At 41.1% G+C, this 19926-nt stretch overlaps 1 protein-coding gene across 1 annotated transcript in view; it reads left to right on the top strand.

The window, feature by feature from the left end:
* The window catches only part of LOC126092195 (protein borderless), a 478622-nt gene that overhangs the window by 445018 nt on the left and 13678 nt on the right, over positions 1 to 19926 (top strand). Inside the window, exon 11 of the mRNA XM_049907679.1 lies at positions 15961 to 16146. Coding sequence (XP_049763636.1) covers positions 15961 to 16146 — 186 coding nt within the window. The remainder of the gene's footprint in view (positions 1 to 15960; positions 16147 to 19926) is intronic.

Genomic DNA, 19926 nt, shown 5'->3' with positions numbered 1-19926 from the left:
ATTTGCAGATCTACTAGTTTGCTTAACACAGGATACCACCTCTGCACGGCGTGGAATCCACCGCTGCCCATGTTAAAATCACAGCGAACACAAAGAAGGTCGTACGAGGGATGACGCTGCGATGGTGACACAGATATTTGGTGGACAACGTCGAGGACGCGCACTCGCCAGCGCAGACACGTATTCCGGCAGGCGGCTCCCGACAGATGACGTCGGGGCAGCCGACGGCAGCGTACAGTAAGACTGACAGCCTCAGCGCGCGCGTTCATCTTCCGACAGGTGGCGTAGATGTCTCTCTCGCCACCGGTCAGGATATCTGGGCTATTGTTCACCGAAATTTGGCGCTTTGATACCTGCGAAGTTTTTCTTCTGACTGTCATAAGTGGGAGGCGTCGATCGCAGCTTGAGCAGCTTGTTCGCCGCCCCTTAAGATGTCGGTCAGTTACGCCGACAAAAGTTTTCTCAACGACATTCGACGTCTTACCCGTGAACCATATTTACATGATTAATACTATTTAAATTATTGTTTTAGATTCGAAACTAGTTGTCTGATTCGAAGTATTTTACCCTCCTGCTTAGATTCAGATAGCTCAAGAATTTCGAAACGCTTTTAAAAAAAAACATGTAAAATCAAACGTTGCAAGGGTTTTCATTTCAGGTTTGGAGAGAATGTTCCAATGTTCAAATGTGTGTGAATTCCTAAGGGATCAAACACCTGAGGTCATCGGTCCCTAGACTTACACTCTACTTAAACTAACTTATGCTAATAACAACACACACACACACCCATGCCCGAGGGAGGACTCGAACCTCCGGCAGGAGGGGCCTCGCGATTAGTGACATGGCGCCTCTAACCGCGCGTCCACTCCGCGCGGCTTGGAGAGAATTGTTGACGGCAGCTGCACCCGCCAGACATATAACTTCACAGTGGATAACCGACATGCAAGGGAAGCGGCAGGTGGGAAGAGAGTGAAAAAGATTTATAATCAAACATCCTGACAGATGAAAACTGTATGCCGCACCGGAACTCGAATGCAGGAACTTTGCCTTTCGTGGGCAAATGTTCTATTAATTTGAGCTACCCAACGGTGACTCATTGCATCGCCTCACAGCTTTACTTCCACCAGTACGTCTTCACGTACGTTCCATACTCCAAAGATCGAAAAATTCGTTCAGTGTTGATAACTCTTGCCTGATGTTATTGAATCTGTACATTGAGCAGACAGTAAAGGAAACCAAGGATAAAATTAGAAAGAGAATTAAAATTCTGGAAAAGAAATAAAAACTTTGCAGATTAGCGATAGCACTGTAATTTTGTCAGAGAGGGTAAAGGACTTGGAAGAGCAGTTCAACGGTATGGATAGTGTGTTGAGAAGAGAAAATTAACATCTACAAATACAAAACAGGGGAAATGAAATTTATTCGAATTAAATGAGGTTACACTGAAAGAAACAGATTAGGAAACGAAATATTAAAAGTAGTATATCAGTTTTGCTATTTCGGCAACAAAGTAACTGTATACAAAATGTAGTCTGGTTTTAGGAAGAAAAGCGCTTCTGAAAAAGAGTAACATCTAATATAAATTTAGGTGTTATCAAGCCTTTCCTGAAGGAATTTGTTTACAATGTAGCCTCTTATGGAAGTCAGATGTGGATAAGAAACAGTTCAAACACGAAGAGAAATGAAGCTTTTTGAAATATGATGCTACAGAAAAATACTGAAAATAAAATGGGTAACGAGGAGGTACTGAATAGAAGTGCAGAATAAAAGAACTGATGGAACTGCTTGAATAAAGAAAAGGAGTGAACTGACAGAAAACCTCCTGAGGCATCAACGAATCTTCAGTTAGGTAAACGACAAAATTGTTGGGTGTTATAATCGTAGAGGATGAATACAATAAGTAAAACAGTAAGCAGGATCATGAGGATGTAGGCTGTAGTAGTTATGCACAGATCAGAGGCTTACACAGAGGAGACTAGTGTAGAGAGCATCGAACTGGCCTACGAACTGAAGGCCGCAGCAACAACATCGTGACAAACGTGGCATTGTGCCACTGGGAGGCTTCAGTGATACTCGCCTGCTCCGCAGATGCGCTGCTTCCTGGTGCCAGACGCGTGCAGTGGCGCCAGCCGGATCGTAAACATGTCAACTCAAGCAAGTACTGGCGCCTCGCATCTTCCCTTCTGTGACCTCGCTCTGTCCTCGTCCTGCCTACCTGGTTTCAGGTCCGTCCCTCGGAAGAGTGCGATGTTACACTCGTTCCCTTACCGCCAGAATTATTAAGATCCTCAGGAGAGCTAACAGCGAGAAAAACGCGGCAACAGGTATGTAATATGTATGAAACAGGCAAAATATCTTCGGACTTACGGATGCCTATAACAGTCCCAACAAAGAAGAAGGCAGATCTTGACAGCTTTAATATCGAAGCAAGATTGCATAAGACCAACACCAATTACGTTCCTGGAAGGAATGCCGTGCCAGTAGTTATGAGAAGGTCTGTGGTTGATAAAATTGTCTTTAAAAAGTTTTATTCTCTGGCACAATCGCACTAAATTTCAAATTTAAATGACTTTTTCCGGCCATCACCAGCCATTGTCAGAGCTACGTGAGAGCAAATGCAATGAAAATAAGTGAAATGAAGCTTTACAGTTACCAAAGAAATTCAAGAATATAAAATACAAGAGAAAGAAGTAGTTCTCTCACAGGCGTATTGACAAAAACACTTTATATGGAAATAAATGAGCACTGTGTTGTGTAAAGAGGCTAAATCCTGGCGGCCATGTAGCTAACTATTCATGTGTGCTCTTGCACTTACATTGGATGTACTTAAAACCAATTAAAAACTACACACATAGGTGTTTTTAGTCAAGATAATAAACAAAATTGTATTAAAAATGTGTAAACTTTATCGTATTTTAATTACAAGTAATTACATACAAAGGTTAATTACCTGGTGGCGTGTACCTATTCACGCACCTTTGATATATTTGACATTATTATATATATTAATATATATATATTTAACATTATTATAAATGAAAGTATCAGATTGATGACGGCCTCGTAAGCTGAAAACCAGTTGAGATAGTAAGTTAACCCTGTAGAACGCATACAATATTTGGTTTTCATTTATACTTATGAATTTGTTCGACCAAGAAGCAATGAAAGAATCGGTTACATATTTGACACCCATCAAAAGTGTACATTAGTGTTTTTAGTTAAAATAATCTTTAAAATTTTGTTAAAAAAGTGTGGTATTAGTTACCATGTTTAATTACAAGGAAATTATGTAATGACTACAGGGAAATTACGTTTAAAAAATCAAATTTTAAAATCATTTAAAATTTCAAACAGTAAGTATTGAATAAAGAGAATCTTTTTACATGATTAATGTGATTAGAGACCTGAAGAAGTATCCGCAATACCATAATCTATGGTTGATACATCCCACATGACACCTCATTTTTATTGTGTGTCTGTAAACATTAATATTAAAAGAAAACGTTGGACGTGCGCTGGGACTCCAGTGATTTGGCTGGTTAAGTGAAGCAACTTATTTTCATTTCATTTCACTCTTGTAGAGGTGAAAGTAGTCGGTGATGGCCAAAACATGTAATATGCATTTGAAATTTTATGTGATTGTACCAGAAAATAAAACACTTTAACGTGAATTATCTAAAAAGGATGGAACTTCTGGCAGAAACCGGCTTTGGGGACGATAAACTTGTAAGAAGGAGAAACATAGCGAAAGCCATTAGATACTGATCCTGCTACTTACCTGGAAAATAGATTGAAGAAAGACATTTATCGTGTAGCTTCTCGTAATGTTGACTGCAAATGAACTTTTAAGATTTCTGAATTTATCATGTCCAAAACAAGGAGCTGCTTCTTTTTTGCTCGGCTACATCTAACCACAAACTAATATGTTTTACATCCTGACTCCAATGACTGCCTCACCCCATAAAGGAGTTGTGTTCTGTAATACAAAACATTTCATAATCATGGCAAGCATCTGAATATATGCAACGAAACTGTGTAAAAAGAAGATTAGTGTTGTACTTCTCAGACAATTTTAAAGTCGTTCATAACTTAAATTAATATTCACCTAAGAATGTATTATCAAACCTTGCCCAATGTGATTTACGTAGTGATTTTTCAAGTCGCCGCTTCCTTCTGGTGCATATTTCGTACCTTCAGAAGAGCTACCTAACACCTAAATTTATGTTCGACATTTATATGTCTGTTTTTCAGAAATGGTTTTCTGGTTGTTTCCGATCCGTGTTTTATATTCTCTCTACTTTCGCCCTTGTCAGTTATTTCGCTCACAAATAACGAAACTCTTTGACTACTTCTTGTGTTTCATTTCCTAAACTTATTCCCTCAGCCTCGCTTGAATTAACTGGACTACATTGTATTACCGTCATTTAACTTCTTCTTAAATTTTCTTTCTAATCTCATTTCAGGTTGTTATCCATTTTGCACAACTGTTCTTGCATGACAATTGCCGTCTTCAGCAGAATTACAATGTCATCAACAAACAGCAGAGTATTTATTTCCTTCAAACTTTAATACCCTTAGCAAATTTCTTACTGGTTTTCTTTGCTGCTTCATCAGTGTACAGACTGAGTACTGCTTCTCTTTCATGTCCATCGCTTCTTAAACCGAATATCTCTTCCCTGTACAAGCTACATTTTGTTTGTGCTACCTACAGAATTTCAAATTACCATTTCAAGACGCTTTCTCCAATTATGGAAATACATCTACATGGTTACTCTGAAATTCACATTTAAGTGCTTGGCAGAGGGTTCATCGAACCACAATCATACTACAGTATATCTCTACCATTCCACTCTCGAACAGCGCGCTGGAAAAACGAACACCTAAACCTTTCTGTTAGAGCTCTGATTTCTCTTATTTTATTTTCATGATCATTCCTACCTATATAGGTTGGGCCCAACAAAATATTTTCGCATTCGGAAGATAAAGTTGGTGACTGAAATTTCGTAAATAGATCTCGTCGCGACGAAAAACGTCTTTGCTTTAATGACTTCCATCCCAACTCGCGTATCATATCTGCCACACTCTCTCCCCTATTACGTGATAATACAAAACGAGCTGCAAATGCTATAAACGTAGGATTGCCTTTGTTTAACATTTTAAGGTACGTCATAGCGTCAGTGTGGACTCGAGATTCCTGCATTTCTTCAAATCGCTAACTGATATTCGTTGATGATGACTTCTACCAGTTTTTCCGTTCTTCTATAAATAATTTTCGTGAGTAACTTGCAACTATGCAGTATTAAGGATGTGGTTCATTAATCTTGACAAATATCTCTACCTGCCCTCCTTGGAAGAGGAATTATTACATTCTTCAAGTCTGGCGTCTGGCGTCTGTCACTTGCCTCATATACGATGTGTTGCAAGGTATGTGTATCAGAGATTTACCGGTGATTGATAACATCACGGGGCACTACTTGTGAACAATACAAATTCATCCGTAATGCTTCTAGGCGACGCCATGCATTGTTTAAGATTGGCTATGTCCCTGAGAGGCTGCAGAGTGTAACACCTCTGCAGTGAGCCGACTGTAAAGTAGGGTACCAGCAGCGTCATTCTGCCTTCCTCAGCACCTTTAAAAACGGTCGCAGAAATATTGACATTTGAACATATTCGCGTTTTTTATGCTGAGGAGAAGGAGACAGTGGCAGGGAAAAAGAGAAGGAGATAGTAGACCGTGGTTGTGGGACAGAAAGAGCGAAGGAGACAATGGCAGTGAGGCAGAAAGAGAAGGACACAGTCGCAGTGGACCATAGTTGACAGTGACAGGACAAAGCTAAGAAAAGATTGAAGAAGACAGTGCCAGAGGGAGAGGCAAAAAGAGACGGAGTAAGCAGAAGTGGGTGAGATCCAGTGAGAATGAGCAACTACAGCGAGGACGAGAGAAACAGCGACAGTTATGAGAGCCAGCATCAGTGGGAATGAATGAATGAGATAGCTGTAGGGAGAGAGAGCAATAGGGAGACCGTGAGAGTGAGAGGAGACAGTAGTGGTAGAACAGAACGAAGGGGCCGTGGCTGTGGCACAGCAGATAATGACAGAGAGACACAAAGAGATAATGACAACGAGTTTGGCTGAATAAGTGAGAATGGGCAGGTGGGAGTGGACGAGTATGAAAGACACAGCGATCGACTGGTGGATGTCGGCGAGTTAGAGTTAGGGTACCTCGTGGGAGGGGGAGATGAGTTGCATGTTGAAAAGAGGATTTATTACTTCTCAGTCACTTTCCTGCTGCCACTGTCTCCTCTTTCAGCATAAAAGTGAGTGATACATTCGCATGGAAAAATTTTTGGAAACTTTTTAAATTTACAGAATGGGTGGTACCGAACTTATCAGCCAGAATCTTTTAAATAGGAGCATATTCACCTATTTTGTATTCCGCTCAGAGCATTTTCCCGCTAGTTTTGATTTGCTTCATTTTCCTTTCTCATGCCGATGCTTGGAGGAACCAGCCATGCCTCCTCATGTACTAAAACCTGAGGCTGAAACCTGCATGAAATTGGAATATAGGGGCGGAGATGCTAGCCAGTGAAGGTTTCCTTCCTTCTCTTCTGGGAGCCGAGGGATGTGTCGTTCAGCTTTCCTTTCAAACTTGTTGGCGGGACGCGATTTAAAGGCAGAGCCGAACTTAACCGCAATTCTTAAAATCGTGCCATTTGGATGGTCCTGTGGCTTGCCGTGTGGAAGGTTAATAGCCTTCTCATCCCGGGTAGCGAGATGAGACTTACGACGGCAGAGTCTGCCGTGTGGATCCGGTGAGTACGAATGCCTTGCTGAAACATCGAGATGTAATTAAAATTCAGGATTAACTTGTGAATCATCCGCCTGCTTAGCTGAGTGGTAACTTGCTTGCCGCCATGCAGTGGGCCCGGGTTCGATTCCCGGCCGGGTTGGAGATTTTCTCCGCTCGTGGACTGGGTGTTGTGTTGTCCTCTCATCATTACATCCTCATCACCGGCCCGCCAGTCGCCCAATGTGGCGTCGACTGAAATAAGACTTGCACTCGACTTCCCCAGATGGGTCGTGCCCGCCAACAATGCTATAGGATCATTTAATTTTCAACTTGTGAATCAGGAAGCGTTTAAACCTGTGGATATCAGCACCTTCACGCTGAAAAAATTACTCTCTTTACATTTAAATAATTTTTTTGCTTGTGAAACTTCTTATTTCTAGTGAAATATGGTACCACGAATTTATTTTATGGCAGGGGCTTGCATCCGTTCGTGCTGACGATCTATGTTACTTGTCGTTAGGCTTATACCGATCCTCTGTTTAAAATCTCTAAATTCAGATAGACGTGTGCCGCATTACTTCGTTTCTGTTCGTGCTGGAACAGTGAGTGAATTTGTTATTTCGTACTATGGTATGGAATAGGACGTGGTGTTCCACCAGAGTAATTTAGCTAGCAGCCATCTTAGCTGGAGAGATCTCCGGCCTGTCAGTGTAGACTGTTTCAATATTTGGCATTAAACTAATCCAACTAAAGTTGCACTACCAGTGCTTGCCTTTCACTGTCGAGGTAGTAGCCAACCCCTAAGCAGATCATAGTCTCTGTGTCTAAAGAGGCTTTTCCATGCTGCTCATCAAACAAATTGACTTCAATCCCCCACTTCATTAAGATTATTCAGAATCCCAATCCTTTACAGAGCAAATATATTTAAGAAGTAGCTTTCTAAGAATTCGTGATGAAGCTAATTCTCCAGTACACGGTTATACCGGATTTTAGCGATTCCGTTCTGCTTACTTTGTTTGATCACATCTATTACAAGCATGGGATTTAAATGTTTCACAAACAGGTAAGACCTTAAGTGTGTAAGTCAACAATTATAAATGTGATGTGCATGAAATTGAGCGTCATGATAACACGTCACTCCCCTTATAAATAATTTAAACATCATCCACCCACTCATTAGCGGACATACCACCTTTGATTGAGTTGTCAGTGCTCATACTGGGCGCCATGATGTTGCTCTTATGCAGTCTGCCTCTCGCAGCTTTGTGTTCTGCTGACAGCCAACACTGCCGCTGATTACTCACCCTCTATAGTGGCAGACTAATACTTTATCTCTCCTTGTGCAGTCCACCTTATCATTTCACATTTACCTACTGAATAATATTTATATATTCTTCAAACCACTGCCTTGAGCAGAAAATTTTGTAGATTTAAGTAAATGATGAAAATTCAGTTTGCTTAACTCCGAAGCTAAAGATTAAACATTTATTTAATTGAACACACAAACGGAAATATTATTCTCGTAAATATACCTGTGACAGAAACTTTCTTACTTAGCTTTTGATAACTGCTTCGTTAACATTGATCACTTTACGTTATCATCTTTTTCACATATATCTGTCAATTTCTTCTCACGTTCTTCAGAGATTTTCAGAATAATGTTCTTAACGTAATCACAAAATCTATGTCTCTCCGATCTCTAAAGAACCATAGTTTAATTTTTTTTATATGTTTTTGTGGTGGTCTTCAGTCCAGAGACTGGTGTGATGCAGCTCTCCATGCTACTCTATCCTGTACAAGCTTCTTCATCTCCGAGTAACTACTGCAACCCACATTCTTCTCAATCTACTTAGTGTATTCATCTCTTAGTCTCCCTCTACGAATTTTACACTCCACTCTTCCCTCCAATACTACATTGGTGATCCCTTGATGCCTCAGAACGTGTCCTACCGATCCCTTCCTTTAGTCAGGTTGTACCACAAAATCCTCTTTTCCCCAGTTCTGTTCAGCTCATTAGTTACGTGATCTACCCATTTAATTTTCAGCATACTTCTGTAGCACCGCATTTCGAAAGCTTCTATTTTCGTCTTGTCCAAACTATTTATTGTCCATGTTTCGCTTCCATACATGGCCACACTCCATACAACTCCTTTCAGAAAAGACTTCCTCACATTTAAACCTATAATGTTAACAAACTTCTGTTCTTCAGAAACGATTTCCTTTCCAAAGCCAGTCTACATTTAATATCCTCTCTGCTTCGACCAACATCAGTTATATTGCTCCTCAGATAACAAAACTTATCTACTACCTTAAGTGTCTCATTTCCTGTTCTAATTCCATGAGCGTCATCTGATTTAATTCGACAACATTCCATTATCCTCGTTTTGCTTTTGTTGATGTTCATCTTATATCCCCCTTTCTTCAACACACTGTCCATTCCGTTCAACTAGTCTTCCAGGTCATTTGTTGTCTCTACTAGAATTATAATGTCATCGGCAAACCTCAAAGTTTTTATTTTTTCTCCGTGGGTATTAATTCCTACTCCAAATTGTTCTTCTGTTTCCTTTACTGGTTGCTCAATATACAGATTGAATAACATCGGAGATAGGCTACAACCTGTCTAACCCCCTTTTCAATCACTGCTTCCCTTTCGAGCTTCTCGACTCTTATAACTGATATCTAGTTTCTGTACAAATTGTAAATAGACTTTCACTCCCTGTATTTTATTCCCACCGCCTTCAGAAATTTAAAGAGTGTATTCCAATCGACAGTGTCAAAAGTTTTCTCTAAGTCTACAAATGCTAGAGACGTAGGTTTGGCTTTCCTTAATCTATTTTCTAAGATAAGTCGTAGGGTAACTATTGCCTCACGTGTTCCAACAATCAAAACTGATCTTCCTCGAAGTTGGCTTCTAGCAGTTTCTCCTTTCGTCTGTAAACAATTCGTGTTAGTATTTTGCAGACATTACTTATTAATTTGATAGTTCGGTAATTTTCATACCTGTCGACACCAGCTTTCTTTGGGACCACAATTATTATATTCTTCTTCATATCTGAGGTTATTTCACCTGTCTCATACATCTTGCTCACCATATGGTAATTTTGTCGTGGCTGGATCTCCCAAGGCTATCATAGTTCTCCCAAGGCTATCATAGTTCTAATGGAATGTTGGCTGCTGCTAGGGCTTTCTTCTGACTTAGGTCTTTGAGTGCTCTGTCAGATTCCTCACGCAATCTTTGAGTGCTCTGTCAGATTACTCACACAATATCATATCTCCCATTTCATCTTCATCTACGTCCTCTTCCATTTCCACAATTTTGTCCTCAAGTACATCTCCCTTGTGCAGACCCCCTCAATACTCCTTCCACCTTTCTACCTTCCCTTATCGGCTTAGGACTGGTTTTCCATCCGAGCTCTTGATATTCATACAAATTGTTGTCTTTTCTCCAAAGGTCTCTTTAATTTTCCTGGAAGCAGTGTCTGTCTTACCCCTACTGATACGTGCCTCTACATGCTTACATTTGTCTTCTAGACATTCTTCCTTAGCATTTTTGCACTTCCTGTAGATCTCGTTTTTGAGACGTTTGTATTCCTTTTCGCCTGCTTCATTTACTGCGTTTTTATATTTTCTCCTTTCACCAGTCCAATTCAGTATCTCTTCTGTTACCCAAGGGTTTCTACCAGCCCTCGTCTTTTTACCTACTTGACCCTCTGCTGCCTTCAATATATCATCTCTCAAAATTGCCCATTCTTCTTCTACTGTATTTCTTTCCCCAGTATTTGTCAATCGTTCCTGAATATATTGCGTGTGGTGTCTGCTCTTTATATACACTCTCGCCATTAAAATTGCTACACCACGAAGATGACGTGCTACAGACGCGAAATTTAACCGGCAGGAAGAAGATGCTGTGATATGCAAATGATTAGCTTTTCAGAGCATTCACAGAAGGTTGGCGCCGGTGGCGACACCTATAACGTGCAAACATGAGGAAAGTTTAGAACCGATTTCTCATACACAAACAGCACTTGACCGGCGTTGCCTGGTGATACGTTGTTGTGATGCCTCGTGTAAGGAGGAGAAATGCGTACCATCACGTTTCCGACTTTGATAAAGGTTAGCAGAATATGGAATCGGTGGGTTCGGGAGGGTAATACGGAACGTCGTGCTGGATCCCAACGGCCTCGTATCACTAGCAGTCGAGATGACAGGCATCTTATACGCATGGCTGTAACGGATCTTGCAGCCACGTCTCGATCCATGAGTCAACAGATGGGGACGTTTGCAAGACAACAACCATCTGCACGAACAGTTCGACGACGTTTGCAGCAGCGTGGACTATCCGCTCGGAGACCATGGCTGCGGTTACCCTTGACGTTGCATCGTAGACAGGAGCACCCGCAATGGTGTACTCAACGACGAACCTGGGTGCACGAATAGCAAAACGTCATTTTTTCGGAAGAATCCAGGTTTTGTTTACAGCATCATGATGGTCGCATCCGTGTTTGGCGATATCGCGGTGGACGCACATTGGAAGCGTGTACTCGTCATCTCCATACTGGCGTATCACCTTACGTGATGGAATGGGGTGCCATTGGTTACCTGCTCGGTCACCTCTTGTCCGCATTGACGGCACTTTGAACAGTGGACGTTACATTCAGATGTGTTACGACGCGTGGCTCTACCCTTCATTCGATCCCTGCGAAATCCTACATTTCAGCAGGATAATACACGACGGCATGTTGCAGATCCTGTACGGGCCTTTCTGGATACAGAAAATGTTTGAGTGCTGCCCTGGCCAGCACATTCTCCAGATCTCTCACCAATTGAAAACGTCTGGTCAATGGTGGCCGAGCAATTGGCTCGTCACAATACGCCAGTCACTACTCTTGATGAAGTGTGGTGTCGTGTTGAAGCTGCATGGGCAGCTGTTTCTGTACACGCCATCCAAACTCTGTTTGACTCAATACCCAGGCGTATCAAGGTCGTTATTACGAAAAGAGCTGGTTGTTCCGGGTACTGATTTCTCAGGATCTATGCACCAAATTGCGTGAAAATGTAATCACATGTCAGTTCTAGTATAATATATTTGTCCAATGAATACCCATTTATCATCTGCATTTCTTATTGGTCTAGCAACCTTAACGGCCAGTAGTGTAAATTCTCGACCGCACTCTCTAGGGCAATGAAGACGCTACTACAGCATTTGCGATAGGAAGTGTTTGATCACCCGCAATACAGCCCATAAGTGGGTGCCCCTGAGTTTCATCTCTGCTCACACGAACTGCTAGCGTTGAAGACAATATTTTGACACAGTCAACGAACTGTAGACCAGCGTAGAGAATTGTCGGAAAGCACAGTCTGCCCTATTCTATGACTGGAGTATTGGAAAGCTGGCACAAAGCTACGACATATTTCTAAGTTGGTGCGGGGACTACGTAGAAAAGTAGCTGGAAGCTGTACCTAACTGTTGCAAATAAAACATTTTTGTTTTTACATTGGTTCCCATTTCACGACCGATCGGAACTTACTTTTTGAATAGTTCTGGTATTATGTAAATTGAAGGTGTAGGGGGTAGAAACGAAAGGAAACCGAGGGAGCTACTTATGTAAGTTGCATCGAGACTTTATGCGGAATCAGCGGCGATGAATGAAAATGTGTGCTGGCCCGGAATTCTAAACCTGAATCTCCTGCTTACTAGGCAGCTACATTAACCTCTGCGCTAGCCGAACACAGTGTCTGCCCACATTCCCACCTAGTACATCTATCAACAGTTCCCGTCCATGTCCTCCTGCAGGTGGTCAAACGTAATTGTATATTCGCACTAAAGGTAATGAATTCACTGCCCTTTGAGACATGTTATATGAATGCGTGGTGTCTATTCTTTTGGACATGTCTGCGAGTAAAAGGATAACAAGCAGGGGCATTACGTCAGTAGCGTGTCGATAAGTTGAGAATTTGGGTCTAACAGGAGGTGTACTAGGGTGGATTAGTGATCAGCGCATCTTTCTAGTAAGCTGGAGGCCCTGGTACGAATCCAGCACAAATTTTTAACTTTCCCCATTGATTTAAATCAATGCCCACTGGCAGTTAATGTCCCTTTTTCCTTTGTGTCTTCATCCGGGGTGTACACGTTCCGATTTTAAACTGCCCATGCTCGCCTGTTAGCTAGGTAGGTAAGCTCCCGCACATTAGCAGCAGAAAGGGCAGATTGGTTACTCGTGTCCAAGCTAAGCTATGCCCAACCCAAGCAGACTGGACATGTCCTACTTGCCTGCCTGTCTTCCCTCTGTGCTACGCTACATAGCAGTTTATTCTGTGTTATGAGTAGGGTTCGAAAGGTGACGAAAAGTCTCTTTTTACCAGACTATTACGTCTCAATGCAGTATATACTGAAGCACCAAAGAAACTGGAATAGGCATGCGTATTCAAATACAGATATATGTAAATAGGCAGAATACGGCGCTGCGCATGTATAAGACAACAAGTGTCTGCCGCAGGTGTTAGATCTGTTACTGCTGCTACAATGGCTGGCTACCGAGACTTAAGTGAGTTTCAGCGTGATGATGTAGTCGGTGATCGATAGATGGGACTCAGCGTCTCCTAGCGACGAAGTGGGAATTATCCTGTACGACCATTTCAAGAGTGTACCGTGAATATCAGGAATCCGGTAAAACATCAAATCTCCGAGTCGCTACGGCTGAAAAATATCCTGCAAGAACGGGGCCAACGACGCCTGAAGAGAATCGTTCAACGTGGCAGAAATGTAACCATTCCCAGATTGCTGCATATTTCAATGCTGGGTCATCAACGAGCGCCAACGTGCGAACCGTTCGACGAAACATCATCGCTATGGGCTTTCGGAGCCGAAGACCCACTCGTGTACCCATGATAAGTGCACGACACAAAGCTTTACGCCTCAACTGGGCCCGTCACCACCGACATTGGACTGTTGATGTGTGCAAACATGTTGCCTGGTCGGGCAAGTCTCGCTTCAAATTGTAGCGAGCAAATGGAGGTGTACGAGTATGGAGACAACTTTTTCAATCCATAGACACTGCTTGTTAGCAGGAGACTGTTAAAGCTGGTGGAGGCTCTGTAATGGTATGGGGCGTGTGCAGTTGGATTGATATGGGACCCCTGATACGTCTAGATATGACTCTGACAGGTGACACGTACGTAACCATCCTGTCAGATAATCTGCATCCATTCATGTCTCTTGTGCATTCCGAAGGACTTGGGCAATTTCAGTAGGTCAATGCAACACTCCGAACGACTAGAACAGCTACAGAGTGGCCCAGGAACACTCTTTTGAGTTTGAAAACTTCCGCTGGTCACAAAACTCCCCAGACATGGACATAATTGAGCATATCTGGGGTGGCTAGCAACGTGCTGCTGAGAAGAGATCTCCAACATCTCGTACTCTTACGGGCAGCCCTGCAGGATTCATGGTGTCAATTTCCTCCACCACTACTTCAGATACTAGTCGAGTCCATGCCATGTTGTGTTGCGGCACTTCTGCTGGTCGCGGGGGCCCTACTCGATATCAGGCAGGTGTACCAGTTTCTTTGGCTCTTCAGTGTATCAGGAAGGTGTACTAGTTTCTTTGGCTCTTCAGTGTATAATCAATTTGGTTCAGAGTGGGTCAGAAAATGGGATTTTATTTGTCCTTTTTTCATTTTCACCGGATTTCGGGCTTATTTATTTCTATGCAACTTTACCAGTTTCGACTAGTACTGCCTTTTCTCAGTTCAAACCATCATCAGGTCATCTATAATACATATTTTCTGTAATGAGCAGAACGATCTCTGAAAATCTAGATGGTTTTCACCTAAGAAGCTGAAGAATATTATACTGCAATGGCAGCCACAACTAGAGTAAAAGTTTGGAAGTATAGTTTCTGTAACCTTAGTGTGTTTCGGCCAATACAGCACCAATTATACGGATATTAATTTCTTTTTTCAGACAGTGTGTTGCGCGTTATTATAAGTTGCCATTATAGTTGATTCTAAATTCCGCAAATGCAATGTAAGAAACACGAAGCTCGTTTTTCATATTATGTCAACCTAAGAAGCACATATCTGAAAAAGAAGCTTTTATTTCATACTAAACTTTTTTCGCACTGTGTTGCATACCACATTGTCTTATTTCAATGAATGTTTGCCATAAATTTAGGAAGCCTATGTAGTGATAAATGGATTCAAGTCCTTAGTACAGGTTTTCGCACACTTGGTAGCCACTAAGTCTTTGTCCGCTTCCAAAATATTTATGGAGTGAGTAAACTGCTCGTCAAGTTTATAAACATGTCGAAACATACTCGAGGTTCCTAAATGAGTGTTTAGTGACTTTTTATACAATTTGCATTGCGAGACACCTATCGATTTGCCTCATAAACGCACAAGAACTTTTCATCTGTTGGACTTGGGTGGTATTTATTCTCTAATTGATAATTTATCCTAAATCTCATTTAAGTTTGGTAAGTTCATTTGGTTCTCCTACCGTTATGATAAATGAGCTGTAGTTGATCTACCTACCTATACCTGGCTAATCGCGTTGAATTGATAACGCAACCTGTTGGCTGGTCACGTGAAGCTTTCCAGACTCGTGGAAACCCTGGCTGGTCTACTTTAACCAATGTGCTTCAGAACATACGTACTTTTGTGTCTCAATTTCGGCAGGCTGAGCAGTTTCAATGGTTGCGGAGGAGCCAGAGGCAGGCAGGCTGGAAGGAGAATTTGCACACCTCTGGTCTTAGTTGCAGCAGAATCAACATGATGTCTGTTCTTTTGGACATGCCTGAAAGAACTGACAGCACGTATACTGTTCTAAGTAGTTTGTATGTTATCTGTCTCTGGTTACTGTACTGCCCACTGTTGATTAATATAATAACTGCTTGCTATAGTCTGCGTTGTTGTGGCGCTCACAGGTCGCATCTACTTCATCTGGTAACAATATTTGACACAGAGCCTACGTCATAAATTCGTCGCTCACTACCCGAGAAAAACAGCCAAAATAAAAACGAACATTTTTACGTGATATTTACTTATTCCAAGACAAAGTATATCCTGACAGAAGCTGCACGTGTGTCTACAGCGTTGGTATTCTCTGTGTATTTTGTTTAGTATTGTTTGTGTTTGGTGTACTGGGAGTTCAGAATGGAACGCTCTGCGCAGGCTCGTTCCAGCAGATCGGGCCGCCGCACAACGTGACGGTGCAGCTGACGGACGACGGCTACATGGTGTCGTGGGAGCCGCCGCTGTTCGGCAGCGAGGACCTCAAGTCGTACACCGTGCGCTGGACAGAGGGGCCGCGCCAGCAGCTGTACGGCCGCGCAGACACCACCGACACCTTCTTCGTGGGTCAGTACGCAGCCCTCCTCACCAAAGCGAGTCATAGCGAACGCAGGCGAAAGTGCATGCGCAGACAGTTGGCCAGTGTTCGCTGTCATTCGCTTGTATCTGTGAACAAAGGTCTACACTAGACGAATTGGAAGTGAACACGAGATAACGAACATAATCTAATTATTGTTGACAGTATCAAGAAGACAAACATGATATGACACTATACAGGGTATTAAGAGTGTAAGTGCAGATATTTCTGTTGGTATCTGAGGACAATGTCGGAACTTCATAACATAATAATAATTATAGCTAGCGTTGTAAAACTATCTTAGGCTGAGGTAGACTACGGTAGTTTTTCTAGTGGCGCTGGTCAGTTGAGATCATAACTGCATTACCTGTATGTTAAGTGTGTTGCATACCTATAGGGCGTTACCTTATTTTAAACGCTTTGTGTATGCGATCAGTGTCTTACTAGATTCCTCTAGAAACTGCAAGCGGTGAACCGTCTTGAAAGTGAGTGACGCTTATGATGAAGGAACTTCTATTGAATACAAAACAACAAATATAATTATATTTATTTATGTAAATTGTAATTCCATCAAAAGTAATTGCTTTGGTTACATAAGACGACAGAAGTTGCGCCAGCTCTATTGTTTGGCTCATGCACTACAAGATCTGCAGTTCTGGCACCTTTATAATTGAAATTCACATTGATGTGGTTAGCCAACAACAGATGTTAAAAAAATGTTTACATCTGCTTTTGCTATAAGTAATGGCTAGTACATGTTTTAAACATTTTTATAAAGCCTTTATTTACTTGAAATTCTTTGAATATTCATATTGATAGTTGGGCTTATACCTGTTTGGTATCAATTCGTTTGGAAATTGCATACACACATGATTACCAAACGATAATCTGTGGAAACTGATTCAACCTGAAAGGCAATTAGACTTCTTTTTCAAAATGTGGAAACTTAGATTTCGGAAATAATGAGAAAGTGAAAATGGAGCAACATGTCGCTCAATAATGCCTTCGAGAAAATTACTAATCGATAGCGTTTATTATAGATAGCCACATTCACATTTATTCAGAAAATCATTGTACTGATGGGGAGAGTAACTTTAGAAATCTAATATAATATCAATAACACAAACCACTTACGCAAAAGATGACACCCAAGATGACAATCAAAGAGTCTAATCACCTCCACAGTCAGAGTTGGAGAGAATTCTACATTGGTAATGTTATAGGTTCTCTAGACCAAAAACAAAGATTATTTGTCGTGGTTCCAGGAAGGTACCAATGACAACATCTGCACATATACCTCAGACACCCTGTACATTTAGAGCCATCTTTGATATTCACAGAAGATTATTTTATATGGGCAGCACATAGCTTTTTACGAAGTAAGCAAAATGGCAGAGGAAATTAAAAGTTTATTTGTCACAGTTTGTATGGAAACGTGAAATGCTTGAAGATAGTGCACGTAACACTGAACTGCAGCCCCAGCTTTCCTTAGCATTAAACCAAAAATCTGCACACTCAGGTGTTAGACAAAAACGTAGCAACATGTCTAAGCTAAATTAGAATAGCTGAACTATTTAAAAAAGCTAAGAATAATGATCTCGAATTTCGCTCTCTACTTAGAAACCAACTACTTTTATTAATACTGATAAACCACAACTATTACAAACACCATAAGAACTTCTCACAGTTTCTTACCTAAAACCAAAAATCCAAGCGACGACTGGAACACTCAACGAAATTAAGCGCACTGAACGAAAATTTTACCAAAATATTTCACTGCAAACAATAAGAAACGTAGCTGAAAATTAGTGTACTAAATTTAATAAATAACTTCAAGGTACAAACAACTCTTTAAAACACAGTAGGCGAAAGTTTCCGAAAGTTTATTAAACCGCTATTTCGCCATAAGCAGCACGAGTGTCAGGAAGGCAGTTTCGAACGTTATACTGTTCTTAAATGCGGATTTGCTCTTGTTTTAAGGCACATTTGGCCTCATTAATGTAACTTGTTTTTTGTTGATATATTTTGAATAACCAAGAAGAGAAGGAACTGATGTGAGAAGCATACTTTCGAAATCCACTTAATTCCGTTTTTACAGTGTTGTATCGATAGCAAACGAAGCTGTAACTCCGTAAATAAGGCTTGTTTGCTTACTGGTACTGCTTTTTGTTTGTTACATTTTCAGCTTTCAACTCGTATGCACAACGTTTTTAATGTTCACATTTACAAAAAACTTATCTACGCGTTCTCTGCTAGCACGAGAACGTGTGTAATGAGGGGAGAAGCAAGGCATGCTATGGCAACTTGAGCATGTCAACAAAGCGAACAATTATTAAAATGTCAAAGAGACATAACTGCATAGCGGTTTTCTGCCATGCGGAAAGAGCTCTTGTTTTACTAAACTCTCGGTGTATTAGTTTCAATGTAGTTTTCACATCTTCTCACTTTGCAATCTTAGTTATGATACGTCATTCAGTGTGTGACCAATAATGGCAATTTACAGGGTAAAGAAAAACGTATTTCAAACATTTTCCAGCATTGTGCAATACTATAAATGTGGTTAAGGGAATGATCTCAAATGCTCCGACCCCGAGAAATGGATATTTTGTTTTAATACGTCCGTTAAGTCACTTTTTAAGTAATGATAGCCTAAGCTGTGCAGCATTTAAAAAAATGGTTCAAATGGCTCTGAGCACTATGGGACTTAACATCTGATGCCGTCAGTCCGCTAGACTTAGAACTACTTAAACTTAACTAACCTGAGGACATGCCCGAGGCAGGATTCACACCAGCGACCGTTGCAGCAGCGCGGTTCCGGACTGAAGCACATAGAACCGCTCGACCACAGCGGCAGTCTATGTAGCGTTTAAGCCAACCTTTCCAACAGTAGCCTGTTTGCTACTTATCCCGGAATATTTCTGGCCAGTAACTGTGCCAGTTTTTCAGTAATAACCAAACATATCACGACAGGAATGTACGTTTACTTTAATCATCTGCTTCATTTTACTTCTGAATTTCAGTTTGAACTTTTCAAAGTTTAATTAGTTTCATGTTCCACATATCATTTTCTCAATACATCTTAATGATCTGGAGCGAGTCATTTGATATTAGTATGAATTTTTGTCTTTTTATGTATTTTTCTTTTTTGTAAATATGTCTCCATGTCGATCATTTATTAGTTTGTTTTTTAATTAAATACAGACAGATGTTAGCAATTTCTAAATATCATCGTATACATGTTATATTCGTATTTAGTCTTCCACGGAATAGGAAGGTTTGTCAAAGAGAAACGGTTTCAGTTTGGTTTTAAATTTCACTATGCCAACTGTCAGGCATTTCATATCACTGGGAAAGTGATCAAAACTTTTAGTTGCAACATAGTGCCCCTGTTTGTGCTACAGACAACCTTAATGTGGCGTAATGGATGTCATTTTTTCTTCTGGTATTGTAATTTTGTACATCACTGCTTGTGTTGATTTGCAGTGGATTATATGCAACAAACTTCACGAAAGAATAACTATGCCGTGAAACTGCCGAGCAGCAGGCAGGCACGACGATAAGAGTGTTCACATAAGTTTTCGGCCAACACACACACACACACACATTCATCCAATCATACACGAAAAACTCACATACATGTGGTTGTTGTCTCCGGCTGTTCTAGCCAGAGTCTTTTTTAAAGAGGGAGATAATGTGAACATTGAATAATTATCGGTGGAAGAAATTGAAGGCATGAGCCCCCACACCAACAACGAGAGCGATCACATGAC

This window comes from Schistocerca cancellata, chromosome 7 (assembly GCF_023864275.1).
Source record: "Schistocerca cancellata isolate TAMUIC-IGC-003103 chromosome 7, iqSchCanc2.1, whole genome shotgun sequence".
NCBI classification, from domain to species: Eukaryota; Metazoa; Arthropoda; class Insecta; order Orthoptera; family Acrididae; genus Schistocerca; species Schistocerca cancellata.
Note: the sequence above shows the minus strand (reverse complement) of the source record. Positions and strands in the feature narration are given on the sequence as shown.